General features: G+C 43.6%; 1 protein-coding gene and 1 long non-coding RNA gene across 10 annotated transcripts in view; one reads left to right on the top strand and one right to left on the bottom strand.

Annotated features, from left to right (window-relative positions):
• Positions 1-25,196, top strand: part of TBX4 (T-box transcription factor 4) — a 109,929-nt gene that overhangs the window by 46,361 nt on the left and 38,372 nt on the right. For 8 of the 9 annotated variants that reach the window (XM_079955649.1, XM_079955648.1, XM_079955651.1 and 5 more), the window contains 2 exons: positions 9,862-10,020; positions 13,753-13,847. In XM_079955649.1, the coding sequence (XP_079811775.1) occupies positions 9,862-10,020; positions 13,753-13,847 (254 nt within the window). Of the gene's footprint in view, positions 1-9,861; positions 10,021-13,752; positions 13,848-20,888; positions 21,227-25,196 lie in introns of those variants that run through there. The other variant, XM_079955656.1, reaches the window with a different exon arrangement.
• LOC307204364 lies at positions 18,380-24,359 on the bottom strand. The gene is made up of 2 exons (XR_013833640.1): positions 24,005-24,359; positions 18,380-19,657 (listed from the first exon to the last, which is right to left on the bottom strand). It is a non-coding gene; the product is annotated as an uncharacterized lncRNA (long non-coding RNA).

The raw sequence follows: 25,196 nt of genomic DNA, 5'->3' as shown, positions 1-25,196 counted from the left end.
CCAAGTAAGCATGCTATAGGAATACACTTGTAGGATTTTTTTTAGAAATGTATCACATGTTTTGCCTTGGTATCCCAGCAGATAGCAGGAACAATATGTAAAATTACGGTTAAAATTAGAATTAAGTCAGATTTGTGGATTGCCTGTAACTTTGTGGGACTCTCTCAAGATCTTTAAAGCGGACAAGGCTAGCCCCTGAGGAGGTATTTTCATCTGGTGGGGAATTAAGGGAGTTTTTCACATGGATTCTAAGTTCCATTGATCCCAAGGTAGAATCGGGAGTAAGGGGCTTCAAACCCACTTGCTCAGAAATAGATTGTGAGGAATGCAACCCAATCCTGCACATGCTTACTCTAAGGTAAACCGCCCTTAAGTTCAATGAGACCTCCGAGGAAATTCGCATATAGCTGTGCAGCTTTAACCTGAAGGAAAATGAGTTTAGGTTTGGAAGGATGAAGTCTCATTCCGCCAGATTGAGATGGGAAAAGGCGTTCGTAAAGAGATCTGATTGATGCCCGCAATATTACTATTTATCTATTATGGGAAGCCTTCCCCAACAAAATTAAATCTTCCAGTGGCAGAAAATAATCACATATTTTCATAACCAAGAGAAAAAGATAAGAATCTGAATGTGCTGGGAAAGGTAGAAAAACTACCAGTCAGTCTCTTGCCATTCAAAAAGTAAATCTACTTAGGAGTAAATTCCTTTGATTTCAATGCAGTTTACTTCTCAGTAAGCCTGGAAGCCTAAACATGCAGAAGTAAGTGCCACTGAGTTCAATGAGACTCGAAAGTTTACAGGTTTCAGTCAGCATCACTGAAATTTTTGCTGAATTCAATGGGACTTCTAAATCAATGTGCATAGATTTGCAGCCTCTTTTGGACTTAACTTTTGAGTAAACATTCATAGGCTCAGGCTCTAAATGTGCTAAGGGGAGTAAGTCTGAACTATGAGAAAAAAACTTGTAAGTAAACATACAGAGGATTCTGTTGCATGTGTGAGAAAAGTGATGCTCAAACTCACTTTCTAAGACTGCAGTCCTAACACAACCTGCTTTGTTACTCCTAAGTAAGCATGCATAGGAATCTAGTTGCATTCAGCATACTTAAGCCAGAATTTCTAACAGGCTCCAGTTTGAGACCCTCCCCTCCCCTTTTTCAGTGGGAACAGCTGCAGCCCAGCTTAAGTAGTCTTTTTGGGCTAGCTGTGGGGTTTTTTTTTGGGGGGGGGAGGAGGAGTCTTTCCTTCCTGCCTCTCTGCTCCTGCCCCTAACTTGAATATTGCCCTCATATGTTAATTCAAAGCTAGCCTATCTGAATGTCCTCTTGTATTTGCTGTTTATTCCCCAACACTACAGGAAAAAAAATATCATGCAGTCAAGGTGTATCATTTCTGAATTTATGTTCCTTAGCTTAGAAGACCTCTATGTCTGTGACCCAGTTTGCTGGCAACTGGGGGTGTGGGAGATGCTTTTAAAAATATCCTTCAAAGCCAAGGAACAATTTGGGTACCCTCTTGGGAATCAGGGGGAAAGGGAATTTTAAAACTGTCCTTTCTTTATAATGCAGGACAAAATTAGGAGAATATGTATAAAGTTGAAGGGCGATGTGAAAGGAGGACCTCTTTTGCATGTACGTGGTGCTTTTGCATCTCGCAATGCGGGTCTCACAGGTCTGATATCATTCCCAAAGTCAATTTGCCCAGAGATAACAATGGGACAAAATAACCCGAGCCATGGGCAGCAATACCTCTCTCAAGCTACTTGAAACTCTCTTAAAAATGGTTGGCTCTAGTCGAGCTAAACTTAAATCCCGGTGACCATACAAAAATCGGTAGTAGGCATGCTCGTCTGTTAGGAAAAATCCAGAAGTTACAGCCAGGTAGTATCTTATTTTGAGGACCAACTAAAATGCTGCAAAAAACCAAAACAAAACCTGGAACAAAACAAGCAAGCTTTTGAGCTATCCAGGACCCTTCTTCAACTGAACCATAAGACTCGCTCACTATTTTGTGGCATTCTTTTCAACACCCCTACTAACCACATTGCCTTTCTGTGGCTTTTGACTTTGTGGTAATTGTTATTTTCTGCATGATGTTAATAGCCTTATCCTGTGCACATTACTCGGTGGGACCCCCTACTAAGTGTGTTTAGGATTGTCGTGGAAGTCTCTCTGAAACCAATAGAACAAGTTAAGAGTAACTAAAATCTGGTTGCTTCCTTCAGTGGGATTTAGTAATGATGACCAGCCTTAGCCGGCTGGCAACATTTAATCTGTCTCCAAATTTGGGAAGAGGCAGGGACAGGCATAGGCAAACTCGGCCCTCCAGATGTTTTGGGACTACAACTCTCATCATCCCTAGCTAACAGGACCAGTGGTCAGGGATGATGGGAGTTGTAGTCCCAAAATATCTGGAGGGCTGAGTTTGCCTATGCCTGGGCAGGGAGATCTGTAGAAAAACAATAGACTTGGTAAAATTTGGGAGGGTTTTTAAAAAATTGGTTAAATCTGCTGTGCTGTTAACGGTAGTAGGATCTAAAGGCATAACCAGGTAATCATGTGCATCTCCATGGTTGTGGAAACCTTCGCCTTGTACTTGCTGTTAAAAGAGGAGGAGCAGGCCAAGTCATTTTTTTCTGGTTAGTTGGCAATCCTAAGTGGAAGCGAGGTGAAAAATGGGGTCCATTTCTTTACGTTCCCAAGAACAGCCACTGGTATTCAGTTCATATGGGTCACCTCCTGAAGCTGTTAAAAATAAATAATTCCCAGACTGAAAAGAGATATTATTGTACAGCAAGTGGAATAATAGAATCAACACAGTTCATGTATTTAAAGAGAGAGGGGAGAAAGGTATTTCCAAGGAGATGTTAGAGGCTCAACAACACACACACCAGGTCTTCTCCTTTCCTCAAACCAAAGGGCATCTCTCCCTACCATATAATACTGCCGCTGATGTTTTTCTTGAAAAACAGCTTATGTTCAGCCAGCATGCATTGATACAGAAAACGGAGGAAAAGTCCTGGAATTACAAAGTTTTAAGGGGGAATCGGTATCGCCAGTGGGTGGGTAATGATGCATCTCTGTAACTCTAACAGCTTTTCTTTAAAAACACCACCACCACATTTTATGCTATCTACATTTGAATTTGGGGGAGGAAAAAAATGGCATTATTTTTTAGAATTTTGGTCTCTTGAACTTCCAAAGTATTTGAATTGGGGGGGGGGGGTCCTCAAGGGCCGTTATGAAAGAAGTTGCAAGAACTTAGTAAAAGACACAAAGATAAAAAGCTATGTGTTGGCTCACTCTGGGGCCTACGGCTTATATCCATTAGGGAGTCTAGCCACTTCTGTTCCATGAGATTAGACTGAGCGAGTTCCCAACTGGCTTTGAACCAAAATGAATTTGGATACAATGTGAACCAAACTCTCTCTCTCTCTCTCTCTCTCTCTCTCTCTCTGTGTGTGTGTGTGTGTGTGTGTGTGTTGAGGATGCATGGGTAAATGATGTCATTTTCTTTGGAAGCCTATCCCAGTCTTTAATACCTCGGCCCCCATCCCACAAACCTGCATTTTCTCTTCCCTGGTGTTTACCTAAGAGTCTCATAATGTTATTATGTATTAGATGGAAGCCCCATTGATTTCAGTGGGACTTTACTCATGTATCGCTGTGTGAAAGGTGATCCCCCCCAAAAAAAATATCTAGGGCAATATTCTTCCAACTATATTCCTTCTGGGATAAAACTGAGGTTCTTCAGCAGCTCAGCAAGGGTTCCTCAGTGAGAAGACCAGGCTTCCCAACATCTCTAGTGCAACAGTGAGTGCTGATAGCGTTGGTTGGAGTGGTGAGCAAAATTAGAGTATGCCCCAAAATCCTTTGCAACAACTGCAGGGTGGTGGGGGGATGCATCAGGAGCACAGGGACATAGGAAGTTGCCGCAGACTGTCAGACCACTCTTCCAATCCAATTCAGAATTGCTGCTCCAGGAATAAGGAACCTGTGGCTCCTCCCAGATGGATTGCAGCTCCCACCAGTCCCATTCAACACAGTTCATCAACAGGGATGTTGGAAGCTGGAGTCCAGCAACATCTGGTAGGGCACAGTTTCTCCATCCCTGGTCTCTGCTGGTCTCTGCTGACGGATGGTGGCTTTCCTGGAGTTCAGACATGTGTCTTTTCCCAGACATGTGTCTTTTCCTACTGGAGATGCCCACCTGGCCTTTGTGGCATGCAGTAGTCAAGTAGACATGCAATGGGCTTGCCTTTCTTTCTTTCTTTCTTTCTTTCTTTCTTTTTTTCTTCATCTATACCTAGTGGGGGTATAGGGTGCTAAACAGACTCCTACTAGCTAGTGTGGTCCAAATAACCTAGGTGTTGGGATTTAGAGCAGGCAGACAAGGTTCCAAGGGCACAAAAGTGATGGGGTGGTGCAAGGGAAGGAAGGATGAGTCTGTTTAGCAGCCAAACACTTTGCCAGGCCACCAGAAACAGATGCGTGGGCCAAATGTGACCCGTGGACCATGGGTTCACCACCGCTGCTCTATCCCGCACAGAGGAGTTCTTCAGACCAGGGGAACCCAAGTTAGAAGCAGCAGCTATACAGTATAGGGCCACCTCTTGGTTCTTGGCCTGATCAAGCTGCAGTATGTAGCTCTTATGTAGAGCATCTGCTTTGCATCCTGGATATCCTAGGTTCAATCCCTGGTACCCCCAGGTAGAGTTAGGAATATTCGTGTCTGAACTCTTGGAGAGCTGCGGCTGCTGATCAGTGTAGACAGTGTTCAATGACCAGTGGTCTGACTTGCGTATAAGGAAGTTTCTAGTGTGTTTATGTACCTGTATACCGTGGGATGCGGGTGGTGCTGTGGGTTAAACCACAGAGTCTAGGACCTGCTGATCAGAAGGCTGGCGGTTCGAATGCCTGCGACGGGGTGAGCTCCCGTTGCTTGGTCCCTGCTCCTGCCAACCTAGCAGTTCAAAGGCACGTCAAAGTGCAAGTAGATAAATAGGTACCGCTCCGGTGGGAAGGTAAATGGTGTTTCTGTGCACTGCTCTGGTTTGCCAGAAGCGGCTTAGTCATGCTGGCCACATGACCCAGAAGCTGTACACTGGCTCCCTCGGCTAGTAAAGCGAGATGAGCGCCGCAACCCCTATTGGTCAGGGGTCCCTTTACCTTTACCTATACAATGTTAGCTGCTGGGAATCACAAGTTAGAGAGTGCTGCTGTCCAGCTTGTGGGTTTCCTATGAGGGCCGCTGTAAGAAGAAAATGCTGGTCTTGATGGGCCTTTGGCTCAGACCCTTCTGATGTTTTTGTGGCTGAACACATTTGCTCACTTACGATGTTTGGTCCGTCTCCTGTGCTGTTTGTTCCTGCCTCACTTTTAACACCATGTGGTTAGGATCATAGTCTAAAGCTGCATTCTTAAGTATACTTTAGCTATACTATGTTGGGGGTGAGTGAGCTGGTAGTTAGGAGAGGGCATTCATATGTGCAAGCCTATCCCTTCTTCATATGTAGCACCAAGCAACAAATCTTGTGTAAAGGGCTGCAACTCAGTGACAGGCCTCGGGTTCAACCCCAGCATCTCTAGGTAGCGCAAGACCCCTGGTCTGGAACCCTAGCGAAAGCTGCTGCCAGTCAGTGTAAACAATATTGAACAAGATGGACCAATAGTCTATTTCAATATAAGGCAGGTCTTTATGTTCCTATGAATGAATGGCAATGGATCAAGACATTGAATTTTCAAATTTCAGAGTTGGAAGGAGGTATTGAAGACTATTTAGTCCAATCCCCTTGTTCTGTGCAGGAATCTTGCCACTACAAAACTGGCCAGCCAGGCTCAACAAACAAAGCCGTCCTATGCCACTGGTCTGCCTGGCTTAGTATTGTCCCTACGCTGACTGGCAGTGTCTCTCCTGGGTTCCTGATAGGGGACATTGCCATCCCTACCCAAAGATGCTGAGGATTGAACCCAGGACCTTCTACACACAAGGCATCTGCTTTGCTGCTGAGCTACATCTCTTCTCATATTCTGCTCATCCAGGGCCTGGAGCAGCTTAATTAATAAATGTATTATGCAACAAACCCCAAAATACCACATTAAAAACAATGCAGCAAGGAGCAACAGTAAGGCAAGCAATCAGCTTTTGGTTTTGCTTGGGTTAGAATGAGGGATTGGGGAGAAATTCATTTGGTTCACTTTTTAATGCAAACGCTTCTCATTTGTGCTTCCAATGCACATACCGAAATGCAGCTATACTTAGAAAGTTGCACGTCTCCCTATTTTTTGATGCAGTCCTCCAATCATTTTTTCCCCTTTACAGGAAAAGCACATGTTGGGGAAGACTGTGCACAAAACTATATATCAGTGAAAATAATGTATAAAAATGCATTACTGCCTTGGGAAATTGGTTGCAGAAAAATGTGCATTAGGAGAAATGCCTTTGCAAAATGCGTATCGATTTTCATGCAGAATTTATTATTATTATTTTAATTTTTAAAAAGGCACGCTGGCAAGCTGATGTGGGATTGGGACAAACTGATTATAAGATTGGAAAAACGAGAAACCAAAATTGATGGATCCTAGTTAGAACTGGACCTTGGGAATTTGTGGTTTAAAAAGAGGTGCCAAACCTCAAGCCTTCCTGGATGGAGTTAGGATTAATTTATGCCAAATGGGATCCTCAAGCTGTCAGTGGTCATGTCTGGGAAACTCTTCCCTCTCATAGAGTCTGACCTGACTCGCAAGCAACCCACCATGCTTGGCAAAGGCCACCAGCCATGTATGGTTTAGAATAACAGAATCACAGAGTTGGTAGGGACCACAGAGGTCCTCTAGTCCTGCAATGAAGGAATCTTCACTAAAGCATCCATGACAGATGGCCAGCCAACCTCTGCTTAAAAAGCTGCAATGAAGAAGAGGCCACCTCCTTCTGAGGGAGTCTATTCCACTGTCGAACAGCTCTTACTGTAAGAAAGTTTTTCCTGGTTTTCAGTCAGAACCTCCTTTCTTGTAACTTGAAGCCATTGGTTCAGGTCCTATCCTATGGAGCAGAAGAAAACAAGCTTGCTCCATTCTCCATGTGACAGCCCCTCTAAGTCTCCTCTTCAACAATCTAAACATATCAAATTCCCATAGCCGTTTCTCATAAGGTTTGGCTTCCAGACCTTTGATCATCTTGGTTGTCCTCCTCTGCATACGTTCCAGCTTGTCAATATCCTTTTTAAATTATGGTGCCCGGAACTGGACACAGGACTCCACGTGGGGTCTGACCAAGGCAGAATATAGCGGGATTATTACTTCCCTTGATCTGGAAACTAATGTTGATGCAGCTCGGAATAGCATTAGGGTTTGTTTTTTTGCTGCTGCATCACACTGTTGATTCATATTATGCTTGTGGTCTATTAAGACCCCAGCAACCTTTTCACATGGACCACTGGAAAGCCAGGTGTTCCCTATCTTATATTTGTATAGCTGGTTATTCCCGCCTAAGTGTAGAACCTTGCATTTGTCCCTATTGAAATTCATTTTGTTAGTTTTAGCCCAGTTCTCCAGTCTGTTAAGGTCATCTTGAATCCTGATTCTGTCTTCAGCAGCAATGGCCACCCCTCCCAGTTTGGCATCATCTGCAGATTTGATGAACATCCTAATAGTAATAGTAATAATAATAATAATAATAATTATTATTATTATTATTATTATTATTAATATTTATACTCCACCCATCTGGCTGGGTTTCCTCAATACCTTCATCCAAGTCCTTTGTAAAGATGTTGAACAATAATGGGCCCAAGACAGAACCCTATGGCACCCAATTCGTCACCCTTTTTAGCATGATGAGGAACTGTTAGTGAGCACTCTTTGGTCAGTCAACCTGCTACAAATCCACCTAACAGTTACCTTGTCCAGCCCACATTTTACCAGCTTCTTCACAAGAATATAATGAGGGACGTTGTCAAAGATCGTACTGAAATCAATATATATTATGCCCACAGCATTTCCCCTGATCCACCAAGCTTGTAACTCTATCAAAAAAAGAATTGAGATTCATCTGCATGACTTGTTTTTGAGAAACCCATGCCCACTAGGTATTTTGAGTTTGAGTCTGGGTTTGTATGAACAGGGGTGGATGAGTGGTGGTTGACAAGTACCTGTCTGGCTATAAAACATGTCTAGTTTGTGGTGTTACACATGGCAGAGATCTGCCCTTATACCAGGTTGTGTGGTGGATGTGGCTGAACTGTATCTTTTGAAGTTAAGGTGTTTGTTCACAAACTCTTTTCTTTATCAATATCAGGGCTGTGTTCACCTATTTACATTTAAGGCCTAAACTTAGGGAATGGGAACGCGCGCCCCCCCCGCCACGATTGCCATTCTTTGGGATTGAGTGCTGGTGTTACCACTTTCCCTCTCTTCCTCCACTTCATTAGGCCTCAGCCTGGGTTCCTCGTGGAGTAAAGTTGGGCACAATCTCAGAAATAAGGCCAGATTAATGATGATTCTAATTCATTCTATGGATTTGGGCTCCAGTTTCACTGCAGCCACGTCTATGGTTTTTTTCTGTGGGATTTTCCCTGTGTAAAAAGGTTTGTCCAAAATTCTTCTCGACTCAGGATAGAGTGGCCGTTCCTGTAACACCGGAAAAGACCGCCATGTTTTTCATGTTGAGGAAAATGTGATGCTGGCAAGACTAGCGTGGGAATAGAATATTCTTCATAATGCTGAAGAGTTTAGAGATGGGACAAGATAAGAGAGGGCAGAAGGAAATGAACTCAGCGGCAGAACAAAGTTGCATTAATTTTGAACCAATTCAGATGTTATGGTTTCTACCAAATAGCCCACCAAGCTCTGCATTTCTTCATTTGAGATCCTACACTCGCTTCATATGTGGGTTCCTTGTTTTAAAACCATGGTCAGATATATATATATATATATATATATATATATATATATATATAAGATTTGTCTGTTTATTGTGGGCAGATCTTTCATAGGATAGAGAGCCGACTTTGACAGATGCAATAATCTGAAATAAGGTTTAATTATTGATGATACAGGAATAAAAAAAACTTGGTCTCAGAAAAGTGGGTTTTGATGATTGCAATGTTCACCTCAAATAGGACATGAGAATTGTGACCCTGTGAGTTCTTACCTAGGTGAGATTTTTAATATATAAGGAAGGTCAGCTCCTCTCTCCTTGCAGATGTTGGGAGCCCTGGGAAAATTACATTTCCCAGTATGTTGCTTGCATGTGGCTTGCAGCTGCAGCAACCCGGTGCCAGAAGGAGTGGGAAACTTTTCTTCCTCTGCTGCTGGTAGAGTTACAGCAACAAGGTGGGAGAATGTGGGCAGTTGAGACTCGATTGTGCTCTTGATGACATTCAGGGGATACAACAGGGTCTGATCTGGCTCAAAATTGGGCTTGGAATTAACTGTTTATTTTTTATGGGGAAATTGTTCCGTTTTCTCCTCCTAATTATGAGCCTAAGTGGGGGAGGTGTTTCATTTAAGGTTCCACAGGGGTCTCTATTGTCTACAACAGAGATTCCCCATCCTGACTGTAGGGAAACAAACCTTTGGAGCTATATGGAATAATAATAATAATAATAATAATAATAATAATAATAATAATAATTTATTATTTATACCCCGCCCACCTGGCTGGATTTCACCAGCCACTCTGGGTGGCTTCCAACAGAATATTAAAATACAATAATCTATTAAACATTAAATGCTTCCCTAAATAGGGCTGCCTTCAGATGTCTTCTAAAAGTCTGGAATATTCACTTGTGGAATTTGAGAGGAAATTACCCAACTGACTGAAAAACCCCTTTGTTTGCTTTTTTTTGTTCTGTTTTTTAGGAAATGCTCCAGGAGAAAAGTTTGTCTGAGCCGGAGGATGGATTTGCTGTGCCCCAGGCCCCTGGCCATTCTGAAACCACAACGGGTTCCCCTGTTCTGGGTGTAGCAGGAGTCAGCAGTACGCCTCTGAACAGCCCCCAGGGTCCAGATCCAGAGCAGGTATGCAGCACGTTTAAATGAGTCTTTAGGCATGGTGTAAAGAAAGTGGATAGAGAGAGGTTTTCCACCTCCTCTCATAATACAGTGGTACCTTGGTTGTTGAACGGCTTGGCTCCCAAACGCCGCAAACCCGGAAGTGTGTGTTCCAGTTTGCAAACTTTTTTGGAAGCTGGACGTCTGACGCGGCTTCCACGGCTTCCGATTGAGTGCAGAAAGCTCCTGCAGCCAATCGGAGGCCACGCCTTGGTTTTCGAATGGTTCCAGGAGTTGAACGGACTCCCGAAACGGATTAAGTTCGACAACCAAAATACCACTGTACTAGAATTCACACCCACAATGATTTCTGACAGATTCAGGACAGGCAAAAGGAGAGTACTTCACACTGGGTGCAATTAAACTATGGAACTGCTCCCATAGGAGGAAATTATAGCCACCAACTTGTATGGCTTCAAAAGAGGATTAGACAAATTCATGGAGGATAAAGGTATCAGCGGCTACTAGCCAATGTGTCTATGTTCTGCTTCCGTGGTTGGGAGGCAATATGCCTCTGAATACCTGTTGCTGGAATACACAAGAAGGGAAAGAGTTCTGTGTCACCCGGGTCCTGTCTGCAGGCTTCCCATGGGCATCTGGCTGGGCACTGTGTGAAAAAAAGTGTTGGACTAGACGGGCCTTTGGCCTGATCCAGCAGGGCTCTTATGCTCCTAAAGATCATGCTTGACACCCTTCCCTGATATAATCAGCTCCTGATTGTATTTGGTTTTGTCTGCTTAAAGCAGTCGTTCCGAAACACAAATATAGTTATTAAAGTCTCCTGTGCACCAAAATTGCTTTCCCAACGGAGGAGGCTGCCCTGTAGTATCTCTGCATAACTTAATGCTCTGTGGCTGCTTCAGCTCAGCCTCTGTTGGAGGTAAGGAATTCCACGGTGTCTGTTTTGAGTGTGATTAGCTCATTGGGTCGTTCCATTGCAGAGGCTCCAAAGAATGGTTCTCCTTCAGAGATGGTCACTCTGCATGAGTGATGGCTTTGTGCTTGCTTCTTTCCTCCAATGAGCCTCTGTTGGTGTCAGGCCGTTTCGTTGCAGCTCTGCATTGGGTGTGGATCACTCCATCACTCCCAGTGTAGAGATGTGGCAGAACGGTTGGTCCTCAGAGGAGGCTGCCTGTTGCTTCGCTGCATGTTCTGGGCTTAGATCTTTTGAATGAGAAGGCACACCCATGATAGAGACCTGTACAGAAACACTGGGTATTAAAATCCCGTCTATGGACAATTCTTAGGGGTCATAATAAATTAATTTATTGTGTTTATATCCCACCTTTCCTCCAAGGAGCTGACTGTGCCGTAATTCATTTTATCATCACATCAACCCTAATACAGTGGTACCTCTGTTTACGAACGCTTCTGGTTACAAACGTTTCAGGTTACGAGCTCCACTAACCCGGAAGTAGCTGCTCTTGGTTGCGAACTTTGCCCCAGGATGTGAACGGAAATTGTGCGCCAGAGGCCACATAAGCGAAAGCACGCCTCAGGATAAGAACAGTTGCAGCCTAAGAATGGATCTCTGGAATGAATTAAGTTCGTAACCAGAGGTACCACTGTATTCAGGTTATAGTTTGAGATATATGGGGGCAAGGTCCATGGTCACCTAAGTGTGCTGCATGGCTGAGAGGGAATTTGAACACAGGTCCCCCTTCCCCTCTCCAGGTTTGACACACTTAACACACTGTACTGGCTCCCAGGATTTACAAGAATGGAGTATTTTTAATTCACTTTTTTTTTGGGGGGGGGCAAACCCTGACTTAAAAACCTGTACCATCTTCCTTGTTTTTGTTTGGTTTTAACCATGTGGTTTGTTTGCTAACCTTGCTAGGAAAAAAACAGTTCTGACCACACAGTAGTATTATATGCCAAATTATTTATTGTAATCACATTTTTTGGGTTGTTGGTTTTGTTTTTTTCTTTAAAAAGAGTTATAGATCCTGCCATTTTCATGCAATAATTAAATGTAATTGTGTGCCTTTCTGCCAAAAGGGGGAGAAAGATTGTAAATTTCCTTGCAAATCCATCCTGGCTCCTGATTGGCTAAATCTGTTTAGTGAGTGTGTTTTTATAAAGTGTTGACAACTTTCCTGTATCAGAATTATAACCAGTCGTATAATAATAAAGCTGAGAGGTGAAACTGAGAGGGAGCCTGCATTTGCTCCTGAAATTATATTTTAAAAAACCCAAACCAGTTGTGTTATAAATTCAACATGCATTTAAGTAATAACAATTATGCCTCAAGCCCTGAAGCTCAGTTTTAACTCTTGTTTGCTCTGATGATTGATAGCTGATTATTTGGGAAGGGAGGGGGAGGAAAAGCAAAGACAAATTACCAGCAGATTATGAAAAGTCAAAGAAGATTGATCTTAAAGTGAAATACAAGTCACCAGCCATTAAATGGAGGGAAATGCAGATTTCAGTGAAGTCAACCAATGAGAGGCTTCTTTTGGTCTTTGGTCAATCTAGTCAGCAGATTAGATCTGGTTAGTGAGCTATAGACTCTATAGGTGGCCTCAGGTTGAGCCTCTATCATCACAACCACAAGCTTTCCTACCTACCTGAAAAGGTAACTAAGCCTCACTTAATGTAGTTGGACTTTTCAGTAAACATGTGCAAACTGTACAGGCACTTGCTTTTAATTCCAAGAGATATTCTTAAGGGTGTGAATTTTTAGAAAGGACCACAGATACCTCTTTTACCCCAGGCCAGACTATTTTGTCCATCTAACTCAGTTTTGTCTGCCCTGATTGGAAGAAGCTCTCCAGGGTCTCTCATTCAGAAGTCTGTTCCATCAGCTGCTACCTGATGCTTAAAGTACATAAATAACAATAAATGAAAACAGGGAGTGATAGGAACCGAACCAGGGAACTTCTGTATGCAGTGCTTAAAATGACACTGACGGCAGGCGAAATTATAGACATAGGGGTAAGCAGGGAAGCTTGTAGAAACAGCGGACTGGGATCGGGTGCTGTGGGATCTTCTCATTGCCACGAGCTTGCAGTGATTGAAAAAGTCTGATGGTCACATCTTGATGTGACACAAGGACATTTACTGTGTACTTATGACGATGACTGTGGGGTCACGTGTGCAAACCTATCCTCCAGCCTCTGTCTTCACACCAGAGCGCTTCTCGCGTTGAGTTGATGCACTTAACCGCCCCCCCTCCGCTGCCACTTCAAACTGTCCCATGAGCAGAAAGGGGGAGTGGGTGGGACTGCATGCGTCGAGCTGGGGTTGGCATGCACAGCCCCACACCCTCTACCTCAGGGTGGGGAACCTCTGGTCTGTGGGTGTAATTGAGTCCTCCTAGGCCTTCCCATTTGGCTATTTCAGTGAAGCCACACCCACCGCCCTTACATATAGGAACCAGGTGTGGGGCGGGTTAAGACCTGGCTCAGCCTAAAGGGCTTTGCAGGCATCACTGATCAGCTGATGTGTGGCTCCTGCACAGGGCTTTGCTAGACTCAAGGAACAGCTGAGCCTGCATGATTTGGGAGTAATTCCAGAGCAGTCAGCCGGGTAGCCTGGCCTTTAGTTCACAACAAAATCCAATTTTGTTTCTTCTCTTTACTGCTTGGTCTGGCCTAACCGACTTTCCTCAGTAGCTGTGTTGTGTTTGACTTTTCTCAGTTTACGTTTTTGTGGCTTTCTCACTTCTTCTTTTTTTGTTTGATTGGCTTGTTGAAGACCATTGAGAACATCAAGGTGTACCTGCATGAGAAAGAACTATGGAAGAAATTTCACGAAGCTGGCACAGAAATGATCATTACTAAAGCTGGAAGGTAGGTTTCTAAAATCCTGTCATTTTTAAATGTTGCTTTTAAATGTGTGTGTGTGTCCTTTGTATGTATGTATTCTATTTAGTTGAGCTCTGGATCCTTGCGCCAATGACCTCTTTGAAATTCTCCACTATAATTGCGGGTAGAGGATTCTATTCAATGTTAGTCCTGCTCAGAGTAGATCAATTGAAATGAGTGAACCTGACCTAACTTGGGTCCATTAATCTCAATGGGTTGACTGAGGATGACTAACACTGGAGAAAGCCCAGACATTGTGGGGGAGAGGCAGGGCTGTGGTGGTCTGGGGCTATGGTGGGTTGAAAATCCGTTGCTATTTCTGCAAGAGAACATCAACCCCATTCACGGGATTCATTTCCATTCCAGACATGGGATGTATAAGTGAACATTGGCAATTTTCACTCTTGTTTCCATTTTCATCAGGATTCTGCCAATATCTGTACCACCAGGGGCAATACATCAACCTGGTACCAAATAGATTACCGTCCTAATTCTTGCCCCTGGTGGTCACAAGCCTTGATTATCCATATTCACTATGGACACTCCTTGTTTGATTTTACTTGTTCAAATAACACCAAGGATTGTCCATGGTGGATTTGGATAATCAGGGCTTCTCCAACTTGTTTGGTGAACTGATGAGGTGGAAAAGAGAAGCGATCGTGGTTGATTTTTAAAGATTGGGGGTGTGATACAAGGGAGGACTTGTGTCCCAGCAGCTACAATCGGCTTTGGAAACGTTATTCTTTCCCTCCCCTTTGAATGCATTAGAACGAGGCCAGCCCTATAAATTACCAGCAATTTATTGCTAGCGTCTATGTACTAGGTTCATTACTCCCTTGTAGGCTTGATCTGCGGGGGGATGTTGAAAAAGCAGAGCAACCTCCACGCTGCAAATGGGCACGCCGTTGTTGCCAAGAGCCTGTGATTTATAAAGTGGAAACATCTTTAAAATGCACTCGCTATCTTTTCAACGTTGGACTGTTTTTGTTACAGAAGGTGGGGCGGGGAAACTCAGAGCGATTATTTCATATTATAAGGGGAATCATCAGAAGATTAAACAAAAAGAAGTTTATGTTAACCAAGTTCTCTGAACTTTGCATAAAATGGGTTGACTCCTTCATGAATAAAATATGGTGTGTAGAAGTATACAAGGCTTTGAACATCGCAGTGCATAAATCTGTGTGTTTTTCCAGTTCCAAAGTTTTATTATGACTTTATTTTGGCATGCAGAATATCTTCTTCTTCTTCTTCTTCTTCTTCTTCTTCTTTTTAAAAAAGAGTTAATTGGAAATTATGCATTAGATGCAAACTCCAAAAAGCAGAATTTGCTGGCAATTTCTCTTGGGCTGATCTTATCAAAGTTAAACAATGAACTTGTATTTCTGAGTGATTTTGCCCTTCTTTCCCGGAGACATCTGTTGGCAAAATCAGGCCACTGGTCTAGATCAGTGTCATCGGACATGGCAAGGCTATTCAGGGCCCCGAATCCCATAGGGGGCCCGAAATCAATATTCGTTCACATTGCTTTAAAGAATTGGGTCCAGTAGATGCAATTTGAGTTCCATGATTCAAATCATTAATTTATGGTGGTATCTATTTCGACAGTCCTTAAGTTTGATTGTCAGTGGTGCAGGTGTTGCAAAGGTGGAGCACCGCAGCAAGTTGACTGTTCTGCTGAAGAGCGTTTAAATTATTTCTACATATTGTCTCCAGAAAATGACATTGCAAAGAAGCTCTCTGTTAACAAAGCTGGATGTGAATAAGGCAACGGGTTATCAAGACCTCATTGCTGATTGCCAAAGGCCCTCCACAACATTTCAAGCTTCAGGGCTTCAAAAACATAGGTCCGCCACAGTTCCTGTTAGGGAAAGGACTGCAGCCTGGCTGTTGAGAATCTGCTTTGTGCAGTTACTGTGTTGCTGCTGCTCCTTTTAAAAAACAGGAGATGGCCTGGAATGAATTTTAGGAGCTTTTGCATGCTCTACCGCTAAGTAGTGAGCCCATCCCAGAATTTGCTGGCTCGCAGATTATTCTGCTTGGAGCAGTGAGGCTCACAATTGCAGGAGCAAGATTTTTGCAAGTCAGGAATGGCATGCAAAAATAAATCAAAATGCTGTGTGTGATGGAGGCTGTTCTCTGGTGCAGTGTTTCTGTTCCACACCCCCTGCTCTGTTGGTGGGCTGAAGCTGGTGGGACAACTTACCCTCGATGACTGGGTCCTCTCTGAACAGCATCCTTTAAGGCTTATTGATTTTAAGAGACCATCCCTTGGCCCCTAGGAGAACACTGGTTCTGTCTTTTATGGGAGCAATTAAAGCGGTTATGAAACAGAGCAGGGTCGTTAACCGCGATCCCACTTCTGTGATATTTATAGGGCCCTTTTCAAGATTTACATTTGAATAAAATGGGAATCTAATTTTAGCTCTGTTATGGGTTTTTATTTTGGGGGTGGGGGGGAATTTTGTCAATTTTGAGATGTGCCTTGGGAGAGTCTAAAACCAGCTTGTAAAGCAACCAAACTCTGTTCCCCTCCTACGGTAATGGAAACGAAATCTTTGTTTAAATCTCTCGTGCAACGGTATGGGGTTAACTGTCCTTCCTGTGAGATGTGTGAGAGAATGTTCTAAATATTAAAAAAAGAATTAGATGAGTTGTTATAAAAACATGTACCCAAATATAAAAATTCCCCCTTTCCACATAACCTCCATGGCACTGCCACCAGATAAATCTCTTCGATCTGTCCGCAAGGCCACAGGTTCAGGGTTTCCTGTGTTTGGTGAAAAGTGGATTTGGGGCTGAAAAATGAACTAGCAAGGAGAACTCCCGCTGAACTTGCCTTGTTTGTTATTCTGGAGTAAGGATCTGGCCCAGGCTAATCCAGCACTTCAAAGAGGACGGCCCTCACTTTGTATATAGAACGTCATGGCAGAGAGTGGCGTGGTTGATAAGAGAAATTGGGGATGGGACGGTTTTGATGCCCTGGGAAAACGGGACCTTAGTGGGAAGTGCTTTGATCTTTTCTAAAGTATTTTCTGTAGGGTCATCTGCCTCTTTTTCTTCTTCCAAAAGGCCTCTGCTGACTCTTTGTCTCATACACGAAAGGCTTAGTATAATCTGTGCTTTTAAAGGAAGTGGGGATAAAAAAAAAGGAGGCAACCTAAAATTTCCACCAAGGAAAGCTTGCAGAATGCAAATTACAACAATTTTTAGACATCATTGCTGAGGCTTTGCTTCTTCTGCAAGGTGGGGGAATGGGATTGCGGGACAAAGAGACACTGAAAGCCTTGCCCCACTAGATTGCATCAGATTTTGTCCATACTGTTTCAAGCCCAGCTGTAAGGACTAGAAACTTGATGGTTTGTTTGTTTGATTCAATGCAAATGGGAGAATGTTGAATTCTGCCCTCAGTACTGATGTTCCGCAATTATAGAATTGCAGGTAACAGCTTAAGACGTTCACACTTATCTGGTGAATATAGGACTTTGCTCTTGGTGTAATAAGGTGAAATGGCTCTGTCTCTTCCTCTGTCTACCCCCCTCCAATAAAAATTTCAAAAAGTCGTGTTGCCAACACAATGCTAGATTTTGAATCCATATCCTCTCCAGTTATTTGATGGATGAAAATATTTTTTTCATCCATCAAACTTTAATTTTTCCACTTCTGCAATTTGAAGCGGCTTCTTTTTGTCTGTTTAAGTTTGTAGGCTCCTTCCTACAACATGGGAGTGCGCATGCTGCTTGCATTTCTTTGTTTTTAAAGCATTGGGAAAGTTCTTCAGTCAGCCACGTTCCCCCTCCAAAAAAACATGTTGCAATGAGAATTCTTTAGCTACGATTCCTGTTTTGCAGGGGGTTGGTTTGGTGACCGGTAGGGTCTCTTCCAACTCTACAATTCTACGATTCCACCATTGGTGCTAGATCTAAAGAACAGTAGTAAGTGGCGGAGTGAATTGGGCCAGTGTTACACTTGATTTTCCAACATGGATGTCGCTGCTAGTAACCGAGGAGGGGAAAAGCAGAAGGGGAGTCGGCTCATTTCAGGTGCACCGTTGAGCGTCAGATTGCGTCTACTGCACCTGAACTATGCCTCCTTCTCCTTCCTTCCCTGGGTTACCAGCAGTGACCTCTGTGCATTGGGAATCATAATCATAATAAATTTATACCCCACCCATCTGGCTGGGTTTCCCCAGCCACCTGAGAAGCCAGGTAAACAATGCCGCCCCTCCATCCAGTTCTGCCCTGCTGAGAGCTACTGCTAAACCATGGGCAAAACTAGGCTTTATTTCACCCTGGTCAAAGACCTAGTTTGCCACCCACCCTGTGCATTTATGTACACACACACACACACACACACACACACACACACACACAGGCCGGGAGTCTCAATGACACCCCTCTAGAGGCTTCACCCAGGGCAAAAAACCTGGCTAGCCCCCCTGTAGCTACGGCTCTAGCTAAACAATATTTCAACATTCTGGGTTTCTTTTGGGTCATATTAAATGGCACTCTGAAATGAAGTGAAGCATAATGGGCTTTATTTGACTCTTTTGAGTTAAGAAGTGTTTTCTAGATCATAAGCGGTTGGACTTTAGTCTTTGCTTTTTCTTAGAATCTGAAGGTCCATCAGCTGTAACAAAGTGCAAAAAAGTGGCTTTAAACAGAGGGGTGAACATAGAATTAGGCAGTGGTTTCTGTTCTAACATGTGTTTGTCACAACAAGCACTGTTTCCATTCTACTGCAGTTTGCTTTCTGCCTAATATTATGTTATTCTTTCGCTGTCTGCTGTATGAAAAAGAACATACATAACTATTTATGTAGCTTACAACCATTTCAATGTAAAGGAAATGTCAAAACAATGTTTAAAAAAATCACCAATCAGGTATTGTTTGTGCACCTAACCCCCCACCCTCAACAATGATGTGAACAAATACTGATCACATTTGCTTGACTAATTTCCTTACCTGCACCAAATTTTACTTCCCTTTCCATTGGAATTCTCCAACACCTGTACCTCCTATGGTGGTATCACTGGAAGAAGTGACTCTGAAGGGATCTCAGTATTCTCTATGAAGAACCATAGATCAGTGGGAGAGTACATGCTTTGTATGTGGAAAGTCCCAGGTTCAGCCCCTGGCATCTTCAGGTCCCATCTGGAACCCTCAAGAGCTGATGCTACTCATTGTAGACAACACTGAGCTTAAATGGGCTATTGGGGCCGACTCTCTATATCACAGCTTCCTGTATTAAAGCAACCCTTAGTGCAAAACTCCAGGGTCAGGAATCTTGTTTTATTTTCAGGAGACAAGTGGTAACTTGGTGGTAGAGCATCTGCTATGCATGCAGAAGTTTCCAAATTCAATCCATGGTATCTCTAGGCAGCACTGGGAGAGACTTCCTGCCTGGAACCCTGGAGAGATGCTGCCAGTCAGTGTAGACAATACTGAGCTAGATGGACCAATGGTCTGACTAGGTATAAGCCAGCTTGCTATTTTCCTGAGAGGCTGTTGCCCAGTTCCCACATACAAGCACACCTGATGCTCTTTCTGCCAATACAAGTATATGTCTCTGTTGGTTGGGATGAGGGATTCTGCCACTTCCGTCATTGGCACTGCTGCTGACTCACTGGTTGGGGATGTTGTCCAAAACAAGCCAGAAATCCCTAGCCAAAAAGTCTAACACACATTCCCACCTCCCCTACCAGATAAACTCTGTGATTCAAAGGCTGATCAATCTCTGGATGGACTTTTTGGCTTTATGTCAATAACCGCCAAACACAGCCAGGAACTGTGGGACTGCTAGAAGGAATTAAAAAAAAGAGGTTGATTTTTAAATAAATACAAATCCCCTAAGTGGTTTCTCCTCTAACAGTTAATTTAAAAGCCATTTGTGACTATCCAAATGTGCCCAGGACAAACTGAACTGAGGAGGGATCACTTCATTATCAGACCTAATAAGTCACTCTCACTTCATCGCTTAGCTATTTTAGCCCTGGCCTTTTTCTTAATTTTCTTTGTACTTGGCCACCAGCAGTGCCGTGTTCTACGCAGGGCTGCCAAAGTGATCTGATTGCATAGAAAGACAGTCCAGAAACGTCTACAGCAACCTTCTCCAACCCAGTGTCCTCCAGATGCTGTTAGACTACAACTCCCAGCAGCCAGCATGGCCAACAGTCAGGGATGATGGGAGCTGTAGTCCAAGAACATCTATGAGGTGCCAAGTTGGGGACGGTTGATCTACATCATGCAATAGGCTCATTGGGAGCTATTTGAAGAGCAGTGGTTGTGTGGCATGGATGCAGCCCTTTCCTCCAAAGTAGAATAGACAGTCCTCCATTTGATCTCTCAGGGGTGGGGAATCTGCAGCTCTCCAGATGTTGCTACATGCCATCTCCTATGAACCCCAGTCAGTCTTAAGAAAATAAGAAAAGACTGCTGGATCAACAATGGAGGCAGAACATAGTCATCAGGGCTAGTAGACACCAATGGCCCTCTCCTCCATTAATTTTGTCAAATCCTCTTTTAAAGCCATCTATGTTGGTGGCTATCAGACAGCCCTTCAGATATTGGAAGGTGGCCACCATATTTTCTGAGGAACATTGCCCTGATTACCCATTTCTAGTACAGTGGTGCCCCGCAAGACGAACGCCTTGCAAGACGGAAAACCCGCTAGACGAAAGGGTTTTCCGTTTTGGAGGTGCTTCGCAAAACGAATTTCCTATGGGCTTGCTTCGCAAGACGAAAATGTCTTGCGAGTTCCTGCGGGGTTTTTTTCCCTTCCCCCCCTTTTTCTAAGCCGCTAAGCCGCTTATCCGCTAAGCCGATAAGCCGCTAAAAGCCGCTAATAGCGCTAATCCGCTAAGCCGTCAATGGGCTTGCTTCGCAAAACGAAAAAACCGCTAGACGAAGAGACTCGCGGAACGGATTGATTTCGTCTTGCGAGGCACCACTGTATAATGTTTTCATGTGCAAAAACACCCCCCTCCAAACAAAGGCCATGTAAGACCAGTCAGCCCTTCTCCTGCCCTAGAATTTATCCAGAATACTTTGCAGCTCACAGGGGTTCCCCACTGAGCAAATCAACATAGAAAGTAGGTCAATAATTTGACTTGGTAATCTATTTGTTTCCTCTGCTTACAAAACTCCCATTTCTCTGTACAGTATACAGATGGAAGAGAACATAGTTAGTGGGGTGGTGGGTTTTTCTGTCTCCCTTCTTTAGAATGTCAAGGCCAGCTGGAGAACTTTGGATGTGACAGTTCCTCTCCATGCTGACATTTCATGGGGTTGGTGTGTAACAGCTGTCGTCTTCCCCAACTAATAAAGGAAGATTTGCATCTCAACATAGTCTAGCTCCATGAAGCCCAGGTGTGTAGTTTCTGATATAGAGAGATATCTATTTTTTTTTGGGGGGGGGGGCTACCAATGCTATAGTCCGACTAAAAACTCACCTGCAAACTTTTGGAGGTGTTCTGTCCCGCCCCCCTGCTCATAAGCTAGGGTGAAAGATTTAAGTTGTGGTGTCAACGTGGGAGGGGGCAACTACCACAAAACTTCCCAATTATTGCTGAGTGAACTCAGTCTGCTTTTCCCTTCCTTTGGCCAAAGTGTGGTTTGTACGGAATGGGGGAGAAATTCGTTTGATCCTTCTTTTAATGTGAAACTGCGGCTTAGTCATGCTGGCCACATGACCCGGAAGCTGTCTGCGGACAAATGCTGGCTCCCTTGGCCAGAAAAGCGAGATGAGCACCGCAACCCCAGAGTCGTCCGCAACTGGACTTAACTGTCAGGGGTCCCTTTATCATATCCACACTTCCTGAACCAAAACAAATGCTGATAACAGGCCAGCATCCCCCCAGTTACCTGATAGAAGTAGTACTAGAACATAAAACTATCATAATGACCCAGGAAGCTGCTATATAGCAAGTCAGAAAATTGGTCCATTTAGGTCAGTCTTGTCTACCACTGACTGGCAGCAGCTCTCCAGGATTTCAGGAAGGGAGTCTCTCTCCCAGCCCTACCTGGAGATGCCATGGAATTGAGTCTGCATGCAAGGCTGGTGCTCTATCACAGCGCTATGGCCCTTCACTGATTTTCCTCAGCAGACTGAGTTAGGAGGTGCTGAGCAGACCCTGTGGTACATCCAGCTGGTATAATTCCTTTTAATTCCTTGCTGCTACCCGCTCACCACTTTGTCTGACACCTGCTTCCTTCACTCTCAAACAAATGCTGCCATGGGGCATCAGCAGTCCCAGCATGCGCTGTGTCAGTGTAGCAATGGGTGGACATGCACAGGTGATGTCTGTTGGGCCGTGGGATCCTGAGCTGGCTGCCACTCTGTCTCCAGGGCCTTTCTCAATATCCCAGTCTCTGTGGCACATTGGGAGAAAGCAGCCAGGCCAAAACAAGGCAGGCCCAGCCAGTCCAGCAGCCACCAAGCCTCTTCATCCCTGTTCAGGAAATATGGGAATGGGGCTGGGGGCTGGGGACTTGCTAGCCTTCCCTCCATCATAATTTGCCTAAAGGTAGAGCCAGACCCTCCAAGCGTCCCTATTTCCCAGGGACATCCCTGATTTAGAGAAGCTGTCCCAGTTTCTGATTTGATCCTGGAATGTCCCACTTTTCCTTAGGATGTCCCTATTTTCGTTGGATAAATGTTGGAGGGTATGGAGTTATCCAACCTCTGAGCCGTCTGAAAGCAATCCTGTATAGGGAAGTGGTTTTTAAAAATGTTTTATATGTTTTTATATATATTGGAAGTTGCCCAGAGTGGTTGGGGCAACCCAGTAAGATGTGTGGGGTGTAAATAGTAAAATTATGGAATGGGACGTCCCTATTTTCATCGGGGAAATATTGGAGGGTATGTAGAGCTGCCCCTGCCTTTTCTATTCACTGTCTCTGTGCCATTCAAGAAGCCAGATAACCACATGACTTGCTAGCTGAGAAAACTGGAGAATGACTTCTATTATTATAGTCCGCTGTTTCAAAGGACAGACCGACCCGTTTGGCCTGGGTGTGCAAGTTTTGGATGCTGCCAACCACAGTTGGGTCGGATAGTTGCCCAATTATCTCATTCTGCCTGTGCTTTCCTTTGTATGTTTCAATCAAAAAAGAGAAACATCTCACAAATTCAGTTTCTATCCAATTTTGATGACTACATTGCTACAACCTACTGGAGAGGTGGGATAGGCCGGGCTTTTGATCCATAGTGTCTCTTCCCACACAAATATATAAAACACACACACATACTGTATTGCCCAAGCTTTTGATTGAAAGCCCCAGCAGTTGCCAAGAGGTTGAGAAATACATTTTCATTAAGAAAATTTAACTGACAAGTCGCTGGCATGGTGCTTGCAGACACCAAAAATGCAACAGCTAATAATCATGATGAAATGTCAATGCACAGCCAGAATTTTTCCTTTTTTTAAAAAAAAAAAAACTTCATACCCAGGGCTTTTTCCTGGAAAAGGGTGTAGAAAATTGGCAAGATCCAGTGGCTCGTTGACCCAGCTTGATTTGTGAAGCCAAATGCTACCAAAGGCAGTTACAGAGTAGGTTGCAACTTAAGCAAGACCTAAGATCAGATGTGAGTCCTAATTTGTTATCCTTTCAAAGAATTTCGGCTGTATATATTATGGTAGAGGCTTCACTGCACTCTATTTATTTTAGAGGGCTATTCTAAAGAACATTATAAACTCTGACTTGTCTACTCTATATGAATTCCATATGCTAAAGCTTAATTTTAAATGCCATTAAAAAGCACTTAACATTTACAGTATATCAGATCTCTGCTCCTTTAGCAGCTTGGATGTGCTACAGTTTGGAAAATGTTCGGTAGGCAAAAGACAAAAAAGAGCCCTTTAGAAGTTGGGCTCATAAATATCCTAGTAGAATCTTCCAGTGCTGTGTTTAAAATTATACTGAACAAACTTCTAAATACCCATTCCCCCCCTTTTTAACCCCTGTTCATTTTTGGGTATAAGCTTTTTTTTAAGGCCTAATTTAAAACAAAACAAAAATAAAATAAACTTTGGCTTTAAAATTAGATTCTTTCTGTAGCATTTCTCTCATCTCCCTCTAAAAAGTGTGAATTAGTCTGTATATTTGCAAACTGAAATATCCTACTGTATTTATACAGGTGCTTACCTGTGTCCCAAGGTTAAGAGAAGGGCACAGCTTATGAACAGAAATCAAAGATGGCTGGGTTGGGTTTTTTTTTGGTAAACCGCCCCCTTTTGAGCTCCAACTAATTACATGGTAAACACCTGGAATTTATGCAAGGGTGTTAGAAAGAGCTGATTCAAAGGTCTTCTAAAAGGAACCCATTTTGTGGATTTTTGCCCAAGCGGTTACAAAATGGCTGCTCTGACGACAAGGATCGTTCACCCCACAGACAGAGACTGTTCTTCTGTCACCAGGATTTGTCTTTCTTTCTTGTTCATTTACTAATACAAATCTCTATTTATGAGGAGGATAAGACTATCAAGCCCAATGGTGTTGTGACAGGTACCCCACTGCCATCTTTTTTGAGGAGGAATTTGAGAAGAAGCTGAGGGAAATTTTTATTTTTCTTAGGTGAACTGAGGGAAAAGGGATATGTTGAGGGAGAATTTTACACCGTTTCTTTCAACCAGTTTCTGGTTTAGGGAGCACTTGGGGCGGGGAGAGAGAAAGGTGTATTTGATAACACCACATTTCCCCAAGTCTCTGAATCTCGCATAGAAATGTTTTCAAAATGCTCCTAGAGTGCTTCATGGGAAATTATTGAAGAGATATATATGACTGCAAAGCACTATGTAATAGTACTCAGCTTTTATATAACCAGGGCCGGTACTGCCACTAGGCAGTGTGGAACGGCTGCCTCAGGCTAATGATTCGGGGGGTTCATAAGATGACAGCAAATTGTTAGTTGCTCACTCTATTGTATTTTTACTCCCCAAGAAAATTATCTGTCTCAGGTGCCAAAATAGCTTGGCTGGCTCTAGGTACTCTGTGCACATTAACCAGGTGTCATCTTGCTGTCCTGTACCAAACAGCAACATAAACCAGTCAGTTGATGGTGAATAAATTTTCTTGGACTGGTTGCAGGAAAATTTCTTGTTGGGTGCAAAATAAAACACTGAAGGGTTGTGGGGAGCAGGCTAGTTTCTCACATAGGCAAAATGAAAAGAATACTGCCTGTGCATTTTGCATTGTATCTTAGGTTCTACAAATGCTAGAAACCTGCTCTTTTTTGGGTGTGTGTGTGTGTGTTAAAATTGGGAATCTAGGGATTATGATTCATCCACACACACACACAGTGAAAATATGTATGCATTCCTCAGTACTGCCTGGAGTA

Source organism: Podarcis cretensis, assembly GCF_951804945.1.
Source record: "Podarcis cretensis genome assembly, chromosome: 15".
Taxonomy (NCBI): domain Eukaryota; kingdom Metazoa; phylum Chordata; class Lepidosauria; order Squamata; family Lacertidae; genus Podarcis; species Podarcis cretensis.
Note: the sequence above shows the minus strand (reverse complement) of the source record. Positions and strands in the feature narration are given on the sequence as shown.